The 23,902-nt window shown below is 54.1% G+C and overlaps 9 protein-coding genes across 9 annotated transcripts; 4 read left to right on the top strand and 5 right to left on the bottom strand.

The window, feature by feature from the left end:
• Positions 1-365: 365 nt before the first annotated feature.
• AYO21_09487 (hypothetical protein) lies at positions 366-3,001 on the top strand (the record flags this gene model as incomplete). The annotated part of the gene is made up of 8 exons (XM_022659421.1): positions 366-545; positions 602-733; positions 795-869; positions 932-1,132; positions 1,196-1,372; positions 1,432-1,498; positions 1,598-2,003; positions 2,053-3,001. 8 exons carry the CDS (start codon positions 366-368, stop codon positions 2,999-3,001), a joined length of 2,187 nt encoding a protein of 728 aa, XP_022508274.1.
• Positions 3,002-3,909: 908 nt separating this feature from the next.
• On the top strand, positions 3,910-5,193 carry AYO21_09488 (hypothetical protein; the record flags this gene model as incomplete). The annotated part of the gene is made up of 1 exon (XM_022659422.1): positions 3,910-5,193. One exon carries the CDS (start codon positions 3,910-3,912, stop codon positions 5,191-5,193), a length of 1,284 nt encoding a protein of 427 aa, XP_022508275.1.
• A 1,178-nt stretch (positions 5,194-6,371) lies between these two features.
• AYO21_09489 (hypothetical protein) lies at positions 6,372-8,109 on the bottom strand (the record flags this gene model as incomplete). Its single annotated transcript, XM_022659423.1, has 3 exons — positions 6,372-7,587; positions 7,649-7,838; positions 7,890-8,109. The coding sequence occupies 3 exons, from the start codon at positions 8,107-8,109 to the stop codon at positions 6,372-6,374; spliced, it is 1,626 nt and encodes a 541-aa protein (XP_022508276.1).
• Positions 8,110-8,737: 628 nt separating this feature from the next.
• AYO21_09490 (hypothetical protein) lies at positions 8,738-10,114 on the bottom strand (the record flags this gene model as incomplete). Its single annotated transcript, XM_022659424.1, has 1 exon — positions 8,738-10,114. One exon carries the CDS (start codon positions 10,112-10,114, stop codon positions 8,738-8,740), a length of 1,377 nt encoding a protein of 458 aa, XP_022508277.1.
• A 587-nt stretch (positions 10,115-10,701) lies between these two features.
• Positions 10,702-12,486, bottom strand: AYO21_09491 (hypothetical protein; the record flags this gene model as incomplete). The annotated part of the gene is made up of 2 exons (XM_022659425.1): positions 10,702-11,982; positions 12,073-12,486. The coding sequence occupies 2 exons, from the start codon at positions 12,484-12,486 to the stop codon at positions 10,702-10,704; spliced, it is 1,695 nt and encodes a 564-aa protein (XP_022508278.1).
• A 2,398-nt stretch (positions 12,487-14,884) lies between these two features.
• Positions 14,885-16,113, top strand: AYO21_09492 (hypothetical protein; the record flags this gene model as incomplete). The annotated part of the gene is made up of 3 exons (XM_022659426.1): positions 14,885-15,400; positions 15,461-15,625; positions 15,691-16,113. 3 exons carry the CDS (start codon positions 14,885-14,887, stop codon positions 16,111-16,113), a joined length of 1,104 nt encoding a protein of 367 aa, XP_022508279.1.
• Positions 16,114-17,007: 894 nt separating this feature from the next.
• AYO21_09493 (hypothetical protein) lies at positions 17,008-19,413 on the bottom strand (the record flags this gene model as incomplete). Its single annotated transcript, XM_022659427.1, has 7 exons — positions 17,008-17,546; positions 17,642-17,839; positions 17,969-18,168; positions 18,276-18,422; positions 18,507-18,650; positions 18,758-19,058; positions 19,155-19,413. 7 exons carry the CDS (start codon positions 19,411-19,413, stop codon positions 17,008-17,010), a joined length of 1,788 nt encoding a protein of 595 aa, XP_022508280.1.
• Positions 19,414-20,245: 832 nt separating this feature from the next.
• On the bottom strand, positions 20,246-21,354 carry AYO21_09494 (hypothetical protein; the record flags this gene model as incomplete). Its single annotated transcript, XM_022659428.1, has 2 exons — positions 20,246-21,214; positions 21,292-21,354. 2 exons carry the CDS (start codon positions 21,352-21,354, stop codon positions 20,246-20,248), a joined length of 1,032 nt encoding a protein of 343 aa, XP_022508281.1.
• An 847-nt stretch (positions 21,355-22,201) lies between these two features.
• On the top strand, positions 22,202-23,440 carry AYO21_09495 (hypothetical protein; the record flags this gene model as incomplete). The annotated part of the gene is made up of 1 exon (XM_022659429.1): positions 22,202-23,440. The coding sequence occupies one exon, from the start codon at positions 22,202-22,204 to the stop codon at positions 23,438-23,440; it is 1,239 nt and encodes a 412-aa protein (XP_022508282.1).
• Positions 23,441-23,902: the final 462 nt, after the last annotated feature.

Below are 23,902 nucleotides of genomic sequence, written 5' to 3' on the forward strand. Positions count from 1 at the left end.
CTCGTCCCGATGCAGGCACATTGTTCAAACTGAAACCGTCGATGCAAACTCGCTCAGTCCCGGAGTTAAGCTTGAAGAATCATCCTGGGAGGAAGACGTCTAACGAACATGTCCGAGCCTGGTTGCGGGGGAAGATACTGTTCATCTTCCGTCCCGAACTGACAATGGTCCCATGTGATTTTTGATCCTCATAATAAATCAAGCAGAAACTCCGGATTCTTTCTCTGTCCTCCCTGGACATGAAGACGCTGCGGGTCTCGTCGCCCGAAATTTCTTCTGCCTCGCGACTGGGAAGCGTTGACTTTTTTTGTTTCTTTCCGAACACGAAACACGCCAGGTTCAAACAGCAACTGCCCGCCCGCAGCATGTCGTATTTCACACCTCCCAACGGTGGTACTGATACTCGAAACGGCGCGGCCAAGGAGCTCAGTGGGTTTGGGGTTGAAAGAGACGCGCAAGACGGGCTCAGAATCGTCGTCGTGGGCGCTGGTATAGCGGGCTTGTCGGCGGCCATTGGTCTGCAGCAGCAAGGCCACCATGTCACTGTATGGCGATCTATCCCTCGAAACATCACCCATGGCCTAGTGGTTGTTGACTCAAGTGGGACAAGGTTGTAGAAAAGTCTGACCTGTCGAATGAGGATGGCGCAAGTGTCAATCTCATGCCTCATGCCAGCGGCATCGTTTGGCGGTTTGGTGTCTACGTGAATGGCAGCCTGGCTGCATACAATGGCGTATGTTACTCATTGCACTGGCCATGGCCTCCAGAGGGTGGCACGACTGAAATTCATATAGATGAGCGAGCAAGATGCGTCCGGAAATCCTGTGCAGCACATCGACAACACTGCAACGGCACAACTATGGCAACATGTAAACACCCTATCATGTCCATTTCTTTGACATGCGTACTGTCTTTCTGACTGGTCAAATAGCCCTGGGTTATCGTTTCACGCAAAAGTCTACACAATGCGCTGTTGGCCAGGCTGAAAGAGGCCGGACAGACCAACAACCACCCAATCACCTTACGCACGACAAGCAATGTTGTCAAGGTCGATCCGCTCTCCGCCTCTATCGAATTGGCTGGCGGTAGGAAGCTCCAAGCTGACGTTTTGATCGGCGCCGACGGCGTGGATGTAAGAAAACCCGGTCTTCACTGGGACTTGTTTGCTTGCAAAGTGTTGCTGACAGACTTACAGTCTACGATTCGGGCTGCAGTCGCAGGCGCGGATACAAAGCTGAACGACAGTGGGGAGAGCACCTATAGCTTTCAACTGAGCAAGAAGCTGTTGTCTGCAAATCCGAACTTGGCGAGATATGTCCATGAGCAGGGACAGGGGTTTTCCTGGGTTGGCAAGGGACGGCGGCTGTATCTCGTACGACAATGCTTTTTTTCGTTTCTAAAGACCGAGTCGTGGCTGATTGTGGTGTACAGTTCCCGCTTTCGAATGAGGCCGCGGTCAATGTCATTGCGACTTGTCCAAGCTTGCCACCAAATCGCGGTGAGTTGCACCCTTTCATCGGCAGGCTGTCTCTAGAACCACGAGACCCAGGCTGCACATATTTCACTCAAGGTCGTTTTGTAACTGATGTGATTGCAGACTCGAGCTTTGCGGCGGCAAAGAAGCAGTTGCTCGATCTGTTCGAGGACTTTGACTCAAGCGCCAAAGACATTATATCTCTGGCTGAAGAATCGACCTTTTCCGCGTGGAATCATTACGAGACTTCGGCCCCATTCCGATGGAGTCACGGAAGATCGATTCTCATCGGCGACGCTGCACACCCCTTGGGTACATCATGGATACATGGTCCAAGCCAAGCCCTTGAAGACGCTGCGGCACTCGCTGCGATCATGCCTGCCGCAACGTCGCCGGATGCGGTGTCATCTGCACTCCAATTCTTCGAAGAACTTCGACGGAGGCGCGTTGAAGAAGTACAGCGCAGTGAGCATCGCCTCCGAGCAATAAATGGGGTATCAACTCCTGGGCAGGAGACCGAATACGAAAGGTGAGTCTGCTGACCCATCTTGAAGAATGCGACTAATTCCGGCAAAAAGTTTCCAACGCACCCTGTTTGGACACGATGCCTGGGACTCAGCCAGGCAAGCTGCCCAAAGGTATTTCATCCAGCACAATCGCAAGAACTGGCTACGTCAACCCATCCAACTGGGCCTCTATCCCTCCCTGCGTCAACACGCCTCGGGCAAGATACGGAGGCCACAGGACCATGTCACCTGGACTCGCTATACGATACGATTTCGTACCTCACGCACCGTCCTCGACGGCTTCCTTCCCGAGGGTTTCAAATTCAGATCTCCAGGTTCTGTCGCCGAAGCCTCGTGGGCGAGTGGCAAGACAGATGGACTGGACTGGCTGGGAGGAGCCGGATACCACCATACGGCACTAATGCTGCACAATGTCGACTACACGAAGAAGAACGGTGAGGTCCTCCATGGCATCTATCTTGTCATGATGATCGAGGATCAGACGGACGCCATTCTCGGCGGTCACGACGACTCTGGAATGGCCAAGTTGTATGCCGAAATTGATTTCAGAAAGATCGACGACAAAGCCCTCCTCACCTTCTCCTGGAGAGGCAAGACGTTTGTGGAAATTGGTCTCGATGGTCTCGCCGCGACTTCGGCCTCCAAAGGCCCAGAACAACAGGCGACGTCCGGCTCCGTGATCCCAAAACTTCCACCAGAGACGGGCATTATGTATGAGCGGTACGTGGGCGCGGTGGGACAGCCCGGCGTTGCCGATGCCCAGTACCCAGTGTATACTCCATTCCAGGGCGGTGGTAGCGGGGTGAAGACAAAGGTCACGAAGACGGAGGTTGCTACTGGAGGCTCGGTGACCTATTTCAGAGGCGACGAGCTCACCCTTCCTACGTGGCATGGTTATGTCGATCGCTTTGCCGAGTTGCCGTTCTACGGCTTCGTCAGTGGCTCGGTGGTGCAAGGCACGGGCGTCGACGACAATCGGAATGTGATGCGGATTGAATAAGGGTAATATATTGCCTGGAGTAGGCCAACACCGGCATTTTGACTACATGCCCGTCGGAGTTGGGGAATAAAAAATATCGCATACGCGCTGTCGTTACACTTGTATTTCCTATCCTTGAAAATAACCCTCGTGTGGCTCTATTGATGCTATCATCCGCACTACCTTGGAAAAGGCTGGGCTGGAAGAATCTCAACATGCAAGTACAAGGCAGTCAGTGTATTGGGTAGGGAGCCTCTGCATCACTACGAATCAGTCGATGAGATTCCCGCAGTCGTTGCTCTCTCTCTTTCCTTCGTGAGGCACCCTATATCACTGGCATGGAAACTCGGGTTAAAGGTAGGGTCTTTGTATAGTTGATCTTCACGGTCTACGGTTGACAATCCACGGTCGAAACCCTGTATTTTCTGCCATTTAGCCACCAGCCTTCGCAAGAGCGCAATCGAGGCCGACCCTATTCGAAACGCAGGAGTGGCTATTTTCCCGGCACCCTCTGCCACATTGGCTTATTGCCCAAGGTCGGAAAGTCCAAAGATTGCGCTTTGCCAAGTCACGAGTCCGGGCTTGTTGGCCCAAAGGAGTTGGCGTGAGTGCACTAAGCCCAATATGTCAGTCGTGACTTGACTCAACGTCGGTCAACGGCACTGATTCATTCCCGTCTAGCTGAATGCGGATACAAGAACGCTTAGCCCTCAACGTTACCTGACTCCAAGATGGCCACGACATCAAGCCCGAACCGCGTTTTGCGAAGGATGTACTCAGCACTCATGCTCGCCTGTGGAATCAGCACGGCACCCACTCACGTTTCTGTGGGGATGGGATTGAAAAAGTTACCATGACGAGATATATAGTCTTTATATCCATGCGGGTGAAGGGATAAATCGCTGCAGGTAGCCACACGTCCTTTTACCATGGCCACGTTTCCTTCCATCGAGAAATTGTCCACGGCCAAGTCCGATGCCGAGTTGACCCACGAAGCCAGAGGTCTGAATGCAGTCATCCGCTTCCAGAGCAGCCATGAAGCCGTCGACTTCGTCTTCGCCGGGTCTGGCGTGAGCGAGGTCCGACAGTCCCAGGGAGAAGCAGCCGTGACGCTCGCGGCAAGCGATGACTTCTGGTCCACGGCATTTCAGCTTCAGGAGAGCGGGAGACCGTGGCCCGGCTATGAGAGTCTCACCATGGGCCAGACCACGGGCCTGACGACGACCGGCGACTTCATCGGGGTCATTGCGCCTTACTCTTTGGCACTCCAGAGGTTGTTCTTCGTCTTTGTACAGGCTGTCCGGCCCCTGAACCGTCGGCCATTTGTCGAAACATTTCGCGACAGCGACAATGCCGTCGGTCGGTACGTGTGGGTCAAGGCCAACGGCCAGGAGGCGCGCATGTACTACGAGGAGGCTGGGACCGGGACGACTCCGCTCCTTTGTCAAGCGACCGCCGGTGCCGACAGTCGCCAGTATCGCTACCTCCTCGCGGATCCCGAAGTCCAGAAACGCTTCCGCATCATCGCCTACGACTTGCCGTACCACGGCAGATCGTTGCCCCCTTCCGGTGACCGCTGGTGGGAGAAGATTTACAGCCCAGACCTGGAGTACCTGATGAACTGGGTGGTGGCGTTCTCAGACGCCCTGGAACTAGAGCAGCCATTCTTCATGGGCTGTTCCGTCGGCGGTCAGTTGGCGCTCGACCTCGCCGCGGAGCACAACGACCGCTTCGGCGCCTTCATCTCACTCAACGGATGGTACGACGTGCCCCCGGCCCTGGCCAGCTTCTCCAACGACCTCTTCCGCACGCCGTCCATCTCGCCCCACCTCTTCTCGGCCAACATGATCGGCGCGTCGGGCCCGATAGCCCCGGAGGCCAACGTCCACGAAGTGCAATGGATATATGCCAGCAACTACTCGGGCGTCTATGCCGGCGACAACGACTATTTTGCGCGCGGGCACGATCTCAAGCGCAACGGACACAAGATTCGCCAGGGCACGAAGCCGGTGTTCCTACTGTGTGGCGAGTACGACCACGCCGCTCACGACCAGGAGCACGGCGCGCCCGCGGTGGCGCGCCACATTCCAAACGTCGAGTTCATCGTGTTGGACGGTCTCAGCCATTTCGCCATGTCCGATGATCCCATGGCGTTTCGCGAAGCACTGATACCCGTTCTGGACCGCATCGTGGAGCAGAAGGACAAGTTGTGACGGGATGGACTCCGCTGATGAGCACCGGAGTATCCTTGGTACATGGTATAATGGGGAACATGGCAACAAGTGGTGCTCTCTAAATGGTTAGGAGCTCGCCAGCGACATAGTTAGTGACAAGTAGAGTTACTCACCTACGGATACGCTAGCTTCTTATGCATGAGCTTCCGGATCGCACTCACCACAACACTACATGCAGGACAACAACCGCTTCGAGACAACCAGGACGTCACCAATGTTGCTCAGTTTCGCAAGTATCTCTACCGAGACGACGATGTTATGGCTTTGAAAGGTACTCTGAGAATTACCCAACATGCCTGGTGCGGTCAAAGCACATAGAGTCAAGAGGATCGTCTCACGTCTCACAAGTGCATAGTCCCGCCAAAACGAGGATTATGCCAATCAATTGGCTTGCCCTTTCGACGTGGCCCCGTGACACGTCTCATAAATAAGCCAATCATCCATCTCCTGGATGCCTTCTTGATGATGACTTCGGACCGGAAAACTCTTGCGACGTGCAAGCCTGACAGCCAACGAAGCTGGAAGACCAATGACGATGACGATGACCAGGACGCCCGCCTGCCCCCCTACAGACAGCCAGGGAACCCCGGCCCGCTCCCACCAGGCGGTATTCCCCACTGCCAACAGCGAGAGTAACGCCGCGTAGCCCATGGAGACGGCGGGGACTCGAACACAGGGGAGAAGCATGTCTTCGTTGACTCGAACGGATCCCGCCTAGCCCATGGGCGTCCACAACAACAATCGACAAGGTTTGATGAAGGCGGACGCTCTCGTTCTAGTGGTTCCGCCTCGCGCTATTATAAAACCGGCAATCTCCACGGCCAAGTCGTCCCGCACGATCAAGTTGATCTGCATGTTTACATGGAGTTGGGGCGCCCCGGGAGGGGGGGGGGGCGTCGCTTGACTTCAGACTCTTTTCGTACACGTTGTCAAACTCAGCCATAGAGCTCGTGGCCCATCGTGATAGGTATATATCAACCGGTGCAGGAATGTGGACTTTTCAGATAGCGGCGCGGTGACGAGGCCTGGGAATAGTCGGAGGACTCCGTGGCCTTTTTGTCACAGGCCAGGCACATCTAGTAACACACCTATCGTTGTTCATGGACACAGTATGCTGATTCATTTCATGTATTCAACTTGTTTAGAAATGCATATCATTACAGAGCCGCCTGCAACACGTCCTGGCCGCCTTGGATATCGCTCTTGCTCAACATCTTGCCGTGTCTCATCAGCTCGGCCGACTTGACCATGATCGGATCCATCATCATGCTGGCCATGGCCACCACCGTGTCGCCCTTGCAATAGTATGCCGCAAACTTGCTGTTCTCGGGCTCGCCCTTCAGCACCAACTCGTCCCACCCGTTCGCCGTCGAACCACAGTACCTCAACTGACTACCGAGCGCCGACCAGAAGATGGGAATGAACGGTTTCGGTTTGCTGCCTGGTTGAGCGATCAGCTGTCCCACAGTGCGACCCTGGTTCTGCGCGACGTTCCAGTGTTCAATGCGCACGGGGCTGCCGTTTCCTCCGGGTCCGTGGTAGGGGTACGTCGCGATATCACCGATGGCCCAAACGTTTTGCAGTCCCTTGACCGCAAAGCTCTCATCGACGGAAACACTGCCGTCTTTCTCCAGTTGTACTTTGGGGTTGTTGCGAAGGTACGTGGTTTCGGGGAACACGCCGATTCCCAAGATTACGAGATCCGCTTCTAGTTCGGTGCCGTCTTTCAGCTTCACGGCACCCACGGAGCTGGCGACCTTGGGTGATGGTAAAGCCGAGTCGACGCCGGCATTCAGGTAGAACTTGGCGCCATTCTTTTCGAGACTGCGCTGGAATATCTTGCCCACCTCGGTACCCATGACCCGTTCGAGTGGTGCGGATTCCATTCCCACAAGGCTTACCGAGTTTTCTTTGGCGAGCGCGTTTGCAACTTCCATCCCAATAAAGCTGGTGCCGACAATGACAATCTTCTTGCCCTTGTCGCCCACGGCCTTCATGATACTTTGCACGTCGCTGACTTTCCGCAGCAGGAAGATGTTGCTCAACTCGTTGTTCTTGAAGCCAGGGAGGGGTAGTTGACGTGGTGTGCCACCTGTGGCAAGGATGAGTTTGGTGTATGGGAGAGGTTTCCCGGCCTTGGTTTGGACGGTTTTGCCGTCAAAATCAACAGCCGTGACTGTATCCGAAACGAATTCTATCGAGCCTTCCGAGTACCACTGTTCGGGCTGTAGATAGAGCTTCGACTCGTCGGTTATCAGGGCCTTGGAGAGTTTCGTCCGGTCGATCGGGTAGCCTTCATCGGTGACGACCGTGATGTGACCTTTGTAGCCGTGTTCACGCAGTTTGAGAAGGGCGCCGAATGTGCCTGATCCGCTATACCAGAAGTGAGCGAGTTGCTCCTAATGGGGAAAATTGAATCAACAACGGAACATACCCTCCGACGATGACTAGTTTGTCTGGAGAAGAGGGCGTGGTCTTGATATTGACTGTTCTCTTTCCACCTTTGATGTCTGCCTCTTTTCCCTTGACATACACTCCACCGTCCTTCTCAACAAGATCGAAGGCGTTCAGCGACAGCGGAGCAGGGGCGTCTTCGACGTCACCGGTGCGCGCATTGAAGCAGGCTGTATTCCAGGTTAGGATCGAACGCCTCAATAAGTAGTGATGTCGCATACCTCCGTGCCAGGGACATGTCAGTCGTCCCTCGGGCGTCAAGACACCCAACTTCAATGGCGCCCCATAATGCGTGCAGTTGGCATTCACTGCGTGTACCTGACCACCAACTTTACACAGGAGGACTTTGCCGCCTTCGATGCCTTCGACTTCGACTTCCCTCTTCTCAAGATCCTGCAAGTCAAGCTTAGCGAGATCCTTGAGTTTGAATTCCTGCGCCATCCTGAGGGTGTTGCTCGAGAAGGTTTTGGCAAGTAGTGACGGTCTATTAGAGGTGAGGGGTCGGCCAGGTCGGGGGACAGCAGACAAGGAAACAGTTGGAGATAAGAGAGGTCTAAATGAGCCAGGAGACACGGAGAAGCAGCGGGCAGTGGATCGGCTAAACATCAAGTGTGAAAGTCCGGGTCGCTGATAGAGAGAGGTGACCTGGGGAGAGACCGTGGGTGGTCAGAGGTCAACAATGGCCAGGAGAGAGAGCGAAGGAATACCAGACTCGTCGCTTTACACGTGGATGATGATGCGGCCATTGTTTCGAAATGGTGAGCGCAGCGTCTCTTCTGCGTGCCTGCGGGGACATTCCATTGACTTGACTTGGTGCTTGCGTGCTTTGCTCATTGCGCGCTGTAAGAGCCAAAAAAGTGCATTGCGTCACTCCATTCGCCCCGCTGATGCCCCGAGGATCCCAATAAACATACTCGGCCAATCATCGTGAGGCGATTGTTAAAGCCCTCTACATAGTATCAAGTATCACACAAATATAGAAATCTTCAGGTACAGGTCGTCAGATCATTGGCACATAGTCCCCGCGTCCTTCTACAAGTCCAACTTTGCTGGGTACTAGAGAGGGGCTCTAATAAGTCACTCGATGCCGCGCCGGCGTGTGTCCGGAAATCCTCGAGCCAACACTTCCTTCCCGGCTCAGCGATCGCCTCAACGCTCCACTCATCACTGCGGCCGCGTCGTCTCCTCCCAGTGACTTGAATCGACTGCTCTCCTGCGCCCGCTCAAACTTTGTCCGTTCTTCCTCCAGGACTTTCCGCTCAGCTTCTTCGTCGAGGAGGGTGCCGTCAATCTGCAAGGACCACTTGTGCCTGTCATGCGCCGGAACTATTTCTGTGTCCGCCACGCGGAATTTCAGCGTCGACTTGATCTTCGTCCCACTGGCGTCTGCAAAGTACCCGCCATCATCTGCCAGTAGAGCATGTGAAGATGAATCCACCACCACCGTGGTGGCAGTTTCCTGTGTGTTGTGTTCCTCATTTTCCAAGCCGTCCTCATCGCGTAGTCGGCCCTTTCTGCCCTTCTTCTTGGCCTTCTGTAGCTGTTCTCTGCTCGGCCCGTTCCATTTCCATTCCGGAGGGATACGGCTCTTGCCAATGGCCGTCTGAAAGTAGTTGTAGCTCACCAGGCCCACGAAACCCTCCGACGTGACGTTCGTCCATCCGTATAGCTCGTCGCCTCTTTCGGGTCTGAATACGAGAAACGTAGCCGTGAGCCAGACCCAACACACACCAAATTCGTCGGCCGTGTTTGCAAGTACATCGGCTTGTGCCTCGATCTCGCCGTTTTGGGGAGGTAGGAGAGGCAGGTTGATGCCGGAGTTAGGTTGGGCGGATAAGACGGCGTCGGAGAACCCGAGAACGATGCCTTGCGCAGGAGGAAAGTATGTCAGAAGCAGAGGCGCCAGGTGCACTGCAAGCACCGATGACTTGGCAGATTCGAGTGAGACGGCAGGTATCGAGAGGTAGAGTGAGAGGCGGGTAGAGTAGAAGGAGCTAGGATCTTCGGATTCCAGCAGCTTGAGTTCTGCTTCTTCCTCGACCTCTGCATCTGAACCATCCACGACGGCTGGTTCTGCCTCTGTAGTCTGTTGCAGATCTTCCTGAAGCCCTTCCCCATCTTCTGATCCCAATTCCTGCGCCACCAACGCTTCCTCTTCATCTCCTACCCTCCGTGCAGCGGCATCGCCCTCGTTCTTGGATTTCTTGCTCTTCTCCTTCTCCCCCTTCTTCTTCTTTTTCTTCTCCTTCCGCTCCGCAGGAGGTTCTATCTCAGCAACTGCACTTGCTGGATGTTCCGCGACGTCCTCAGTCCGCGGCTTCTTCTTCTTTTTGGAGGTCTCGATGCCTTCGGGGTCGCGTTTTCGCTTTTTGAGAGGGCTCGACGATTGTGCATCCTTCACGGGGGTCGATTTTGTGGTGTGGCTGTTTTTGACTTGGACGGACATGGCTGGCGCTTTGTAGATTTCACCCTCGTACACCAATGCCCAGGGTATCTGTGAATTGATGCGTTTGCGCTGGGACAAAATTTTGTTTCCGCAAGTCGGAGCGCGGACTTTATTTCGCCGATGGCTGGCTTGGCATTGCAGCCTCGCAGATCCGCAGCCTTGCGCTCTACATGTCTCCATAAAGTCACATGTCTGAAGGCAGAATGAGAGTATGGGACACGGTACTTTTACTAGCATTACTCGCTCAAAGCCGAAAAGCCTTGTAGAGAAGATGCGACTGACGTGAAGACAATTACCCGTTTTGCCTTGAAAGATTCACCAACTGCTCTTCAGTCTACCGTGATACTGTATGTGTATTCCTCATCTCGACTGGTACGTATCGCCGAGTATTAGACCGAGAAAATCGGTTGCTGTCAGTCCTTCCACCGATATTGAAAGACCATCAACAGTATCTCCGGTACATCCATCCCATAGCCTCAACCCCGAAATAGAGAGTCAGTCATGCCCTGCCAGCCATGCCACGACCCTAACCACACTTCCCCAGACCCAATTCGAAATATCCGTTTCAGCGTAGACACACATTGCTGCTATTCGTCATATTTTGGTAGCGCCGAAGCGTCCTCCCGCACTTCCGTGACCATCATCCTGTCGTCCTCTCCTTCGTCGTCACTGACTTCAAACTCGCTCGGCGGAATCATTCCACCGCTGCTGGTGGCCAACTCGTCCAATAGAACGTTGACGTCCATGTCGGCTGCAGTCATTGTCATATGTTGGCTCTCGCCATCAAACGAACCACCCACCGCCCGTCTGTGTTCCTCTGGGAGAGGGGTCTTCAACAGCATAATCAACAGGCCCACGTCATAGCAGATCTTCAGAGCTGCCGCTATTTCAAATGGCACCCACCACGTCTGCTTACTCCATACGAGCCCGGTGACCACCGGGCCCAGACTCGCAGCCAAAGTTCTCACAAAGTTCAGCGTGCCCATGACCTGGGTCCTTTCGCGAGGTAGAAATGCAGCGGCGACAAAGGCTTCGCGAGGAGCTTGATCCATGGATCCCAATACCGCGTCAGCTAGCAGGAGGATGAGTAATAACTGCCAACCGGAGGCTATGAGCCCGAGCGGGACGAGTGCCAAGAACAGAGCGCTGGGCAGGTGCGTGCAGACCATGGCTTTGACGAGACCCAACCGTCGGGCTACGGCAGCGCTGAACAGATTCGAAAAGCTTGCTGCGAGCCACACAACGCTGAGCGCATAGCCAATCCGGTGAGTCAAGAACCATCGGCTGCGCCAGGACATATACCAGCTCATTACGGTGACGGGGAGCATGCCTGCGGCGAATGCGTTTAGGCCAAACAGGAAACAGAGACGTAAAAGGATGGGCAGAGAGGAACGGGAGACTTTCCAGGGCGAGCTCAGTGAGGCGCGGAGGCGGCGGGAGAACGAGTCTGGGGGAGAAGGCTGGGTCGTACGGATCGTGGTTCTCACATTTGCTTGCTTCGGGACCGAAGAGCGACGGGGCATGCCATCCAGGAGAGGCCTTGTCTGCTCGGACGAAGGACTACCGCCTTCATCTGTAGCGTTTGTCGTCGTAGTGGGAGCCCAAGAATATTGCGCAGCCGCACTAGCTTCGCAGTTCTTGCTTAACAAGAATGTGATGGAAAACTTGACCAGACCAATCATTGCGTAGAGACCAAAAACAGGAGGGTATGTCTCTTTCCAGTCTCGCTCCATATAGGTCCGTTGGGCATAGGTCAGCCATCCTGTAACAAATAGACCGCAGGCCATTGCCAGAGTGGACGACACGGCAAACCAGGCGTAGATATCGGTACGAGCCTCGAGGGGGGAAAGTTGGGCAAGGATTGCTTCCTATGAGGAAAAGAGGGTTAGAAAAGTGGTCCAGTTCTGTGTGCTTGCTGTGTGTGCAGTCAGTTTGGGGACACTGAATCTCATACATACTTCGACAGCACGAAATGGTCCGACTTCATGTGCTCCTGGGGATATCACACCCACAATAGCCGCGAACAAAAGCAGATAGTAATTCTTGCTCAGTGCGAACACCGTCCCGGCAAAACTCATTAGCAGAGATCCTATTAGCAACACACGTCTTCTGCCAATCTTGTCAGCCACGATGGTCAGCCCATAACTGATCGCCGCATCGCCCAGCAACGTCAGTGTCATGAATGTGCCCGTCTTTTTCCAATCAACCCCGACTTGAGTGTACAAGAAGATGGCCAGGACAAGGGCGGCGCCACCATAGGCAAACATGCGAAGAAAGCGAGTAAGCAGAATCAGGTATATGTCAGTACTGCCGTAGGTGGAGATGGATTGAAGGCCCGACTCGCGGTTGAGCCATTGGACGAAGGCGGACATTGTGGTCGGCATATTTAGAAATGAACGAGAAAGACGATGACCAGTTCAAGTTATCGCAAGGCGTGGTATAAGTGCTTCAAATGGCACACCTCCAGAGCCACAGCTCTCTTCCTGCAACCACCGGGAAGGCTGCAAAGGGAAACTAAGTAATGACACAGAGACGGGACGAGGGAAGATGCGACAAGGTTGTCAGTTTTGTATGCTGGGCGCCGCAGGTAGACCTGCAATGCCCTGCGCAGGGTATCTTGCGAACAATCAATCAATCCAAGCTGTGAGCAACGATCACTTACTCAGATGGGCAGTCCCCTCCATGCCAGTAGCTGTTCTCCGCAGCGGGATGGATCGTGGGCGATTGGAGTAGAGATTGGAGTGCGGGATGCGCTTGAAAGGCCCTACTTGATAGTTCGAGGGTTCTCGTTTGCTGTGCTAATGTTCTTTCCGCAAATGCCATGCAGGCTGATCGTCATGATACGATAGAGGGTGCCATGTGAGTGGTGGAGTGCTCCCCGAGCCTGGGATTTTGTCGGAAGAAGCTGCCGCTTGAGAGCCGACCAATTATGCGCATCCCTTGGGGTTTCCAGCCTTTGATGAGAAATGTGGAGGATTCCATTTGTAGTCGAGATTGATTCCACGAGGTCATTGAAGTTCAAACTCCTGCCTTTGGGGTCAACGACTGTGTGAAGAGAGGAAGAGAAGGAGGAAAAGTCTTTGAAGCGCACGTGCCAGTCAGTGTGTCAAGCCTCATATAAAATGAGCCAAACATTGAAGGGGATCTCTCACTTATAAGTGCTCTCTCATGACCCCTCTCATCCTTGACCAAAAGGTCGGCTGCAGGCACATCCACCCTGACAGCACACATGGTATTACCCAGGCATGGTGGTCGCATCTGCTTGGGATTGACTTAGCTACCGCCACCAGTCACGTTGCTCGTGCCAAGCCTCACGTGATCCTGATTCAACATTGAAGGGAACAACATTCATCTCTCTCTCTCTTTTATGTCCCTCCCCTGGACTAACTGACAGTAACCTTGAGACTTGCATAATATCGATGACTCTACCTGACCCTGAGTAGACCTCATCTCCTGCACTGACCACGTTGAGGATGGAAAAGCTTCGTGGTCAAACATACCAGGGCAAGTGAGAAGACCAACACGACCCCATTACAGAGACCTTGGAAGTATGAATCTGCTACACTCAGGTGTCTTGCCTCACTTAAAGATACGAGCAAAGGAAAGATAGTGGACTAAGGACTGACTTCCTCGGGCTGCAGTTCTGGTGCCTCAGTCTGTACCGGTAAGTGTGGTGTCCTCCAGTGAAGTCCGGTCTCGAGAGATCCGTCAGAGTAACTGGCACCGAGTTAAAGTGGTCAAGTGGACTCATTGTTGTCATCGCAATCCCTCTGGTACTCGCAGAGTCAGGTGCTTGAGTGTTTCACTCGCCTCGCGTGTGACTATGGCAATCGATATGCTCACGGGGAAGGAGCCCATTCTACTGTCCATTTCCCTCGTCGAACCAAGAAAATACCTGACGAGCTTGGTATCAACTGACATGCGCTATACCTCTTTATTCTTCTGCACGTGTGTTTACATTGAAGGAGTCAAGGGGCCGAGAGTCGAGGTTTGCGGCCCCGACTTGAGCTGATTCGCAAGGAGTCTTGCCTTTGACACAGACCGGTGGTCAGTCGACCCCTTCCAAGGCCGAATGAGAGCACGACCATTCAAGGCCATACCCTTTGTCGGTTAACGGACATGTCTATGTGGAGGGACATACTTACAGCTTACCCGTCCTGTGTATAGAGTGCGCATTCGGAGTTTGTCCACCCTCCGTGTCAATATGGTTGACTCGTCCTCACTACCCACTAGCACCGGCGATGTGTTCTCCCGACTATAGAAACTAGGTTAGTTCAGAGCATCCTCCCCACAATGATTGTGTCCGGGTGCGGGCGACTCCAGGTTGTTCGCCGATCTGCTCCATATGGGGGAGGTAGTTTACCCCTGTTTCTTACGCCACAGTGCCACACGATATTACATATGTCCGAAGAGACTTGACCAGCACCGCACAGGTACTGCACAGATGACATTGTGCGCTCCTTTGCGTCCATATTCCCCTTCATACGAGAAATTGCTAATTTCCCAGCGATTTTTAATGAAACAAAAGTGAGTACAATGTTTCTGAGGTAATAGACTCAATGTCACTATGACCGTTTATTGTATTGAGAAGGCGGAGTCAGAAGTGCGGACGATCGTTGAAGAATTTTTCTCAAGTCTACAGGGGATGGAAAAGTACAAAGAGCTGTGTCGTCCCAGCCTGGAGAAGACTTCCCCAGATCACAGAAGTCAGGATCGAAGGCGCCTCCAGAGATCGTCTATCTCAGTCAAACACGTCCGGCCAGCCGCAAAATGAAGAGCTTCAGAACCCCTGTCCTTCTCCCAGCCTTGTTGGCCCTGGTGCCTTGCGCCTTATCTCAATGCTTCAACGACACGATAACCTATTCCTCGACCCAATCGCTCTCGAGCACGGTCCAATTCACTTCTTGCGACGGAGCGGCGGACGGCCCGCGGGTGTTCCCTATCGACCTTACCTCTTATGATTGGTGGTACTTTGACACTGTCTCCGACGATGGGACACAGGCCCTCACGATAGTGTTCTACACGGCTTCATTCCTCGGATTTCCGAATACGCCTGCTCTGCAAGACATACTGAATGTCGGCATTACTGCAACCTTTCCCAACGGCACACAAGTGAGCACGACAGCTCTGGCAACATCCGTGACGGTTCATACCATCGGAGATGGAGCTTCGGGCAACTGGACTGGGAGTGGATGCAGCTTTACCGGCACACCCGATCTGACCCAGTACGCAATTACTATCGATAACCCGTCCTTGGGCGTTTCCGGCACCGTCGACTTTATCTCGGTAAGTTGCTTTCCTAACCTTCGGCCGACAACATGGAGTTGCTAACATACGTAAAAAAAGCGTGGTCCTGGACACTACCCTTGCAGCCCTCTTGTTGCTGGGGCACAAGAGCAGATTATGCCTCACGTTGGCTGGGCGAACGTCCTTCCTGCTTCGGATGCTACTGTCCATATGAATTTTGGAGGCACACCCATGGTCTTCAACGGCAACGGGTATCACGACAAGGTATGTAACCCAGCCTTTGCCCCCATGTCATTCTTTGCCAGCACATATTGATATCGTCCAACTAGAACTGGGGCGACATTCCCTTCACGAGTGCCGTCAGCAGCTGGTACTGGGGCCACGGTACCTTTGGAGAATACAACATGGTCTGGTACGACGCGCTGGATCCCAAAGGCACGGAAACCGTCAGTGGCTACGTCCTGAAGAACGGCGAGGTTGTCGGCTCCACCTGCGCGCTCGGTACCGCAGGACTTCAGGTTCGACCGGTCGGCACGCCGTATCCGCCGACCATCCTCACGCCGGACCCGGAGCAGTTTACCATTGTCATGAAACTGAACAACGGAGACATTCTGAACGCCACCGTCACCAGCTACAACAAACAGGTCGACTCGTCCGCGTACTCTCGCTGGTTCGGAGATATTTCCGCCAGCATCAACGGGGTGCAATCATCCGGTTCGGCCCTGTGGGAGCAGTTCAAATTCAGTCTCTAAATGCTTTTGTCCCTATGAAAGTCCAGGGGTCCACGGGCATGTTGAACAAGGCCCATATGTTTGGTGCTGTTCTTTGGGAGAGTGTCTGGGGGAGACACTTTCTGTTTCGTTGCATATTTACTTTCGCTATTTTCGTGTCCAACATTTGTCCTTTTGTTCTTCAACATCTTTCTTATTTTTCTTCTTCTTGAGACCACTTTTTTTTGGGAGAGGTACCTCACTCTCATGGCATTGCACCTAGGTCTACTCTGTCCGAAAAGTATTTATCGTGGTTTGTTTAATATTTAGTCTATATGAAATTAATCAAATGCACAAAACGCAAAAAAAGATCCTTGCTTTCGTTCATGTGGGGTTTTTCCCACTCGCTCTGCCATATCTTCCTGCTCTATCTATTTCAGTATCCGACTTTCGGACTTGCAGCCTTTTGAGCTTTTGAACCCCATATCCTGTACAGCAGCCATGTCGTCATCAAACGCAGACACGGGGAATTACAACATCTAGCTGGAGTCCTGGGCTTTTCAAAACAACGAAACATCTCGATTCTTTTTTTTGCTTCTCACGCCCACACAGAAGAAGAAGACAATACAGACATTTCTGCGTTCGAGGGTGCTGCATGGAGTTGGAAGAGGTCAAGAATTGGGATAGATTATGTATGTATAAGGTATGCTCATGGGGCGCTGATGAGCGGATCATGATTCTGACGTCGAGGTCACCTGTTTTTCCCCCCTCTGCGTTATTTTTCCTGATCTCCTGAGCTTCCAGGTCTTCAAGCCATCCAGGTCATCGTGTTCCCTTCTCTGCCCTGATCCATACGACATTCCCCGTCTTATGACCCTCTCCAGATAAGTAAGTCCGTGAGCGTCAGAAAGCACGGGGGGGGAGAGAGGCAACCCCTTAATTGCCAACCTTGGCGGCGATCCGGTTGGTCATGTACTTCTGCATGTTGTTGACGAAGCAGCACGCGACGATGGAGCAGACGCCAAACACCAGGCTGATGTACCAGACGTACTTGAGCGCGTGGGCGTAGGCCCAGCGACTGCCGACGGTGGCGGCCTCGACGATGGCGGCGTTGACGCCGGGCACCTGGGTGACGTTCTGCGGCGCGGTGAGGAACAGCGCAGTGAAGGGCTCGGCCGCGGACACGGGCAGGCCCGCCGCCACGGCGTACTCGGCCACGTACTTGGGCAGGGCGGGCGTCAGCTTCTCGACGAAGACGTTGTAGTAGATGGCGTAGCCGATGGAGCCGCCCGTGGCGCGGATGCACAGGATCAGGGCCACGCAGGTCGCGATGGTCGAGTCCGGGGCCACGGTGATGGCGATGGTCGACGCCGGCGAGGTCACCATCCCGACGCCCAGCGCGGCCATGGAGCCGAGTCCGATCACGGCGGCGGTCTTGTCGGGGTTGATTGAAGCGAGGGCGCCGGAGAAGGATGCTGTAGAGGGACGAAATCAGGGGGTGGTCAGTCTCTTGTATACCACAGGACCGCGAGAGGTGGAGGGAGGAAGAGAATACGTAACGCAGACTTACTCATGATAAGACACCCAACGAGCATCAACTCGCGCCCGTGGCCTCTCAGGTATGACAACAGTGCATTGGTCACGACGGAGCCGCCGATCAAGAGCAGCGCCGGGGGAATGTCCTTCAAGCCGATTTGAATCGGGTCGGGGACGAAGACGGTCGTGAATTCCAACGGGAAGAAGTTGAGCAGCGCAGAAAAGTTCATTCCTGATATCCCCGAGAGTCAGCATAACCATCCCCTTACTGCGGTATAGCGGTATCGAAAACGATTCCGAGTCAAGTCTTGACTGGACTCTGTCCATCTCATCCGGCGAAAAAGACAAGGGGCTGACTTACCAGACACAAACGACACGACGAAGCAGCTGGCAACGATGTTTTGGCCCTGGAACAATTCCTTGGGGATCATGGGGTACCGAGCAAATTTCCATTCCCAGACGAAAAAGGCCACGATCAGGAAGAAGCCAATGAAGAGATTGGCCAGCACGTAGGCGCTGACCCACGGGTGGCTTGAACCTCCGGCTTGTAAGGCAATGAGGCTGGAGAGAGAAAAGGGTCAGCATCTGACTGGTCGAATGGGGTGTGCATTATCAAGGATGATCCCCCAAGACTGTTTGGGGGCATCGACGAAAGGGACCAGACGTACAAGAGAACCAGGCCGATGATGGACAGCAGCCCGCCGACATAATCGATCCTCTTAAGGACAGTCCGTCGAGAAACGCCTCGTGCCCGGGTCTGTGACTTGGGAAAGTAACTGGCCGCAATACCGGCGAACCAAACGGCATTCCAGATCCTAGTGAGGGAGGTCAGTCGAGCTGATAGATGGCGTGGCATGGCACGGTATGCTGAGAAGGAGAAATGCCTGGATAAGACTCACACACAGAGCCACATGCCCCATCTCCACGAAGAGTGTTTTGCCAGGAGTTGAGCGTAGAGCAGATACGGTGCAAAGGGCAGGATAGAAGCAGTCACTATCGCGAGGTAGATACCGCGTTTCTTGATCGGGACCAGTTCAGCGGTTCTAGAGATACAAAGTCAGTATGAAAGCGCCTGAGAGAGTCCTTCCTCCCTTTATTGGTTGGCGAATAGGGACAAGGACCACAAAAGAGAGAGTCAAGCAAAACATACCCGGCCACAGCTGTCAACTCGCCGATCGATGCACCAGCTCCAGCAAAGCACATGGCGACAACGCCAGCTCGGAACGTCTGGGCTGTCGCCATGACGATGCACCCGATAAGGAGGATCAACCCCCCTGCGAGGGTCACGTAACGTCTACCCAGCAAGTCCTGTAGATAGCCACAGAAGGGCGTCACCGCACCGAGGGCGAGGGAATAGGACACTGGTAGCCATGCGGACGCCTCGGTGCCACCCAGATCGGCCGAGATATAGGTCAAAGTGCCACCCAAGAAGTAGAGCGGGATCTGAGAGCCTGGAATAGATGAGATACAGAGTGTCAGTGTCAGTGTGAGTGTCAGGATGATTGCAGGTCGCTCAAGTAGCTCGTGAGATCTAAGGCCATACGTACCGACGTAGAGGCCTGAAAGGCAGACAGTGGCGGTGATCTGAATCCACGTCCAGTCGACTTTGCCATCCGACTCGTCGCCTTTGATGGCGTCTCGATTCGTCACGTCCACATCGACGCTCTGGCTCTTTTCTAGGGAATCGGCGTCTTCGACCTGCAGACTGCCTGCATGCTTCTCCTCGTCGACAGCGAGACGTTCGAGATGGACCGTATCCGTGTTGGTAGTTGATTCATTGACGAGAGACCCCGACTTTGAATCCATTTCGGGATGGGTAGATATCTGCGTTGAAGTCCTCTTTTCTGTTTTGTGATCCTCAAACGTCCTTTCCAAAGTGCAGAATCAAAAGAAAAACGTCTATGTTGTCGACAGTCCTCTCTGAATAGACGATGTGACAAATACAGGAAATCTGGGGGTGGGAAGAAACGCGGGATATAACCAATTCGAATTCCTGTGAAGAAAAAGAAATGGTCCGGGGAAATTGTCTGGGGCTTGACGCCTCTAGACGACAAGCATAAAAAGCTAAACCAGGACCCATGGGGTGCCATGTCGACCTACCTAGACATGACGGCAAGATAACCCACCCTTGCAGCCGGAGCGCGTATACAGCAGCTTTGACTCACCCCAGGCGACTCTCCGGCGCGAGTCATGGAGACGAGTCAATAGTCTAATAGCTGGGGATCTCTCAGCCTAGGAACAGAGAGGCTGCTACTGGGGTAAGGGAAAAAAGGAAATGTGGACAGAGAGAGAGAGGGCTAGATTGAACAAACCCCCTGATTCAATGAAAAATGTGGGGGCTCCTCGTGAATACATATGTCCTTTGATATACCCCGCGATAATCCCGCGATAATCCCGCCTATGTCAGCCACAGACATGGTGCGAGTATACCCCAGATTGGATCTTTGACCCAATCATGGTCGAGAACAGGTTCATAATGCCCAGAGATCGGGACGGGGGTTCAACTTGGCACATGGTGCAGCGAGGATAAAAGCTAGACCCCCAAGAAATGAGCTTGTATTCTAGTCTCGGCACGGGGGACTCTCGGTACGAGTAGGTACACTACAAAGTTTATTGCCACTTCTGTGGAACAGCTACATCAGATCTTGGCCGGGGCAGGGGTCTTCCCCAATAGCCATCCCATCCCTTCTAACTGGTCCGCCCAAAACTGTGCACTGGCTTTCAAAGAAGGGAAGAAAGCCCAGTGGGCGTGAGGGAGACCCGGATAGACGACCAGCTTCGTCTTGATACCATGCTCTTCCCGCAATATCCGTTCGTATATCAGCGAGTCGTCACGCAAGGTATCTGACCCGTTGACCTGCAAAAACGCCGGTGGCAAACCTGCGTGGCCCTTGGGGTGGATCAGAGGGCCGTTGTAGATGCCATCGTCAAGATCGGGCTTGTACGCCGCGTTGAAGATATCGATCACGGCCTGCCCATTAATCGGATCTGACTTGTTTTGCTCGTAGCTGTACGCCCACTTCTTGTACTTATCCGGCATGCGTGACGGAGGAACCAATCCTGCGATGCACAGGTAGTGTCCCGTCAGAGGTGGACTCAGGCCTTCATCGCGGGCCAAGTGCGTCACGACACAGGCCAGGTTACCGCCAGCAGACGATCCTCCGACAATGAAGCCCTTGGCCGGATCGGCGCCCCAGGACGAGGCGCTTTCCGCGGCCCATTTCAGCGCGTCCCACGCATCCTTGGGCCCTTGGGGGAAGGGAAATTCAGGTGCAAGCCGGTAGGCAGGCGAAACACATACAGCGTTGAATGCCTGTACGAACTCTCGACACGCCTTTTCTTCGGCTTCGGGAATGCCCAGACAGAAACCACCCCCGTGAAACATTACAATCAACGGACTGCCGTCATCCGACGGTGAGGTGGGCTGGTAGAGTCGGGCGCGCAACTCAGTCCCGTCCGCAGTTCTGTAGCTGATGTCGGATTGCTTGACGGAGGGCAGCGGTGGGCCCAGCGCGTCAATCGCCTGTAGAGTACGCGTTTTGACGTCTTCTCGGAGAGCCTGCATAGTGGTGAATGTCATGGGAGGAGGGGGGTTGGTTTCGAGCAGCTGGTCCCATTTCCCGTCAGCAACGAGTTTTACAAACACCAGACTCCAGCAAAAGATCGGAGTCGTGGAAAACATACAGCTTTCAGCTCAGGGTCAATGACCCCGAGAGCCAGAATCTCTTCCTTGGTGTCATATGGCATTGTGGCGAGGCAGCGTGGCGAGGGCACGGTCAGATCGAGGAAGCCGTTGGTAGATGAAATTTGTGAGAGGTCATCGGGATCTTTGTTAGATCGTGTGTCTTGCTCATTTTCACAAATCTATGGATACCAAATTGTGCGGTGCACTTCGACATGGACAGGGTGAGTGTTGCCCCAAGTTCATGGCTTTACGAGAACCCTTTGCTCCAAATGACCTTGAAAAAGGCCGCGGACGGGGTGTGAGCAGCTGCAGTGGGACCGGAATGTGTATCTACGCAAACCCGACGTTTAAGACGTGTACCGAGTCCTTCGATGTGAGAGCCCAGGTTGAGACTCGAGAACACAAGTACGAGTACCCAAAGCACCTTCTTACGGATAGGGGGTCCGCACTAGTGATGGTACCCACATACGACTAAAGAAACAGCCAATAGCATAAGCCTTGATTACACCCACTTCTGGATCTTGGTGGGGCTTGGTTGACTCCGTCTCTCTGACATGGTCGTTGCTTGGCGGTACACAAGCTTGACGTCGACTGCTTGACTTGGACCTATGCAGTCTGGATCTCGTATTTCAACATGTTCCGATGGTCTCGAGTGCATTGTATTGACAGGGTACGGGTCCCATCGGCTCCGGGACTGCTCAGTGCCGGCGTGTCAAGGAGACTCTGTCCGTGACAACATGTCTAGCCACGAGTATGGGTACATAATGTATACATACAAAGCAGGGTTTGAGGCTTCACGAACACGAAGCCTTTTGCCAAAAGCGTCATCTTCATAAAAAACTAACATATTTTCTACGCTTCGTGGTGGGTGATCACACCTCGTTTGAAACCACCCCGGTCACTATCACTATGGGAGTCCAAGCAGACGCCGTGGACTTCCTGTCCCTGCGCCTCCCCAAGGTAGCAGCCCTCCACGACTTTCCATACGCGTGGACCATAGCCATCGGCGTCCTCGGATATCTGATTCTCGTCCGAGCCTTGCGCTTCCGCGCGCTGCGCAAGCTGGAACGCGAGTATGCCCATCTCCTCAAGGAGCCCTATGCCATGGACTACAAGGCGGCACACAAGATCATGCACCTGTCCATGCTCTACGACTGCCCTTTTATCTTTGCGTTCAGCGGACAGTTCTCACTCCTCAAGACATTCGCCATCGCCTCGGGGACCGAGCTGCTCGCAAAGACGCGTCAACTGAGCGCCTGCCCCAACGTGGGGCGACGCATCAACGACACGGCGCTCATCACGACCGAGTTTGTCGTCGGGTCCATGGACAGCGAGCGCGGGTCGCGAGCCCTCGCCAAGATGAACTGGATACACCGGCAGTACGGTGACAAGATCACGCAGCCCGAGATGCTGCACACTCTCGGAGTCAACATCATGGAGGGCATCCGCTGGGTCAACACGTACGAGTGGCGCAAGCTGACGTACCTGGAACAGGTCGCCATGTTCGTCTACTGGAAGGAAGTCGGCAACCGCATGGGCATCAAGGACATCCCGCCGACCATCGAGAAGCTGGCCGAGTGGACCGAGGAATACGAGCAGACGGCCATGGTCTACTCGGACAACAACCGCAAATGCGCCGACGTCTCGGTCGACTTTTTCCTCAAGCACGTCTCGCCCCCGCTGCGCGGCTTCTTCCGCAAAGTCATGATGGCCCTGCTGGAGGAGAGGACGCGCAACGCGTTGGGATACCCCGCCGCCTCGCGCACCATCGAGGTCTTTGTCTACCGGTTCTTCCGGCTCCGCGCCTTCGTGGTGCGCAACTTGTTCCTCCCGCGCCTGCGACCGATCGATCCTCTGGCCAAAGCGGACAAGAAATCCGGCCGTCTCCACCCGGTGAAACAGCAGAGCATCGAGCCCTGGTACGTCAAGGACACCGTGTGGCACAAACTCTCGGCACTGCTGTCTGGTGGCTCTCAATACATCCCCGGCCCGAAATTCAAGAGCGAGGGCTACCTGCCCGAGGAGCTGGGCCCTGCCAAGTTCGAGAACATGTCGCGGGATGCCGTCCTGAAAGAGGCAGAGGCGATGAGATCGTACGCCGCCGAAGGAGGTGCCGCGATCATTGGCTGTCCTTTCCGCTTCAACTAAACTGATGGGGGGACATAAAATTGGGACCTTCCAGGCGGTTGTGGCGACGTGCTTAGCTAGAGACAAGCATTGGCCAAGTCGGTCGGTCTGGTAGCCGGAAGTGCCCAAAACATGTCAAGGAGAAAGCGAAAGAGCCTTGAAATCCTGGCTTACCGGGTAGTGGAGAGGATACGGAAGTGATTGACAAGGAGCCACGCTCAGATCACTCAAGTGCAGGACTTTCCCTGAAGGACTAAGGAGAACCAGGGTCGTGAAGGTGGATAGTGGTGGATTCGAGGACGACCATTTAAACCATGTAGCTGAACATAGGGCCTGGGGCGTGACATAGGCACAAGTTAAACAAGGACTAGACCTTGATAAGGCCATGCTATTGGTCACCGATAAACAAACGATGATCTTAAATCATGAGAGACTTTCGAGAATCATAGTGGGTATCGTATATTCGTATTCTACTCCTCGTCT

Source organism: Fonsecaea monophora (genome assembly GCF_001642475.1).
Source record: "Fonsecaea monophora strain CBS 269.37 chromosome Unknown Scaff94, whole genome shotgun sequence".
NCBI classification, from domain to species: Eukaryota; Fungi; Ascomycota; class Eurotiomycetes; order Chaetothyriales; family Herpotrichiellaceae; genus Fonsecaea; species Fonsecaea monophora.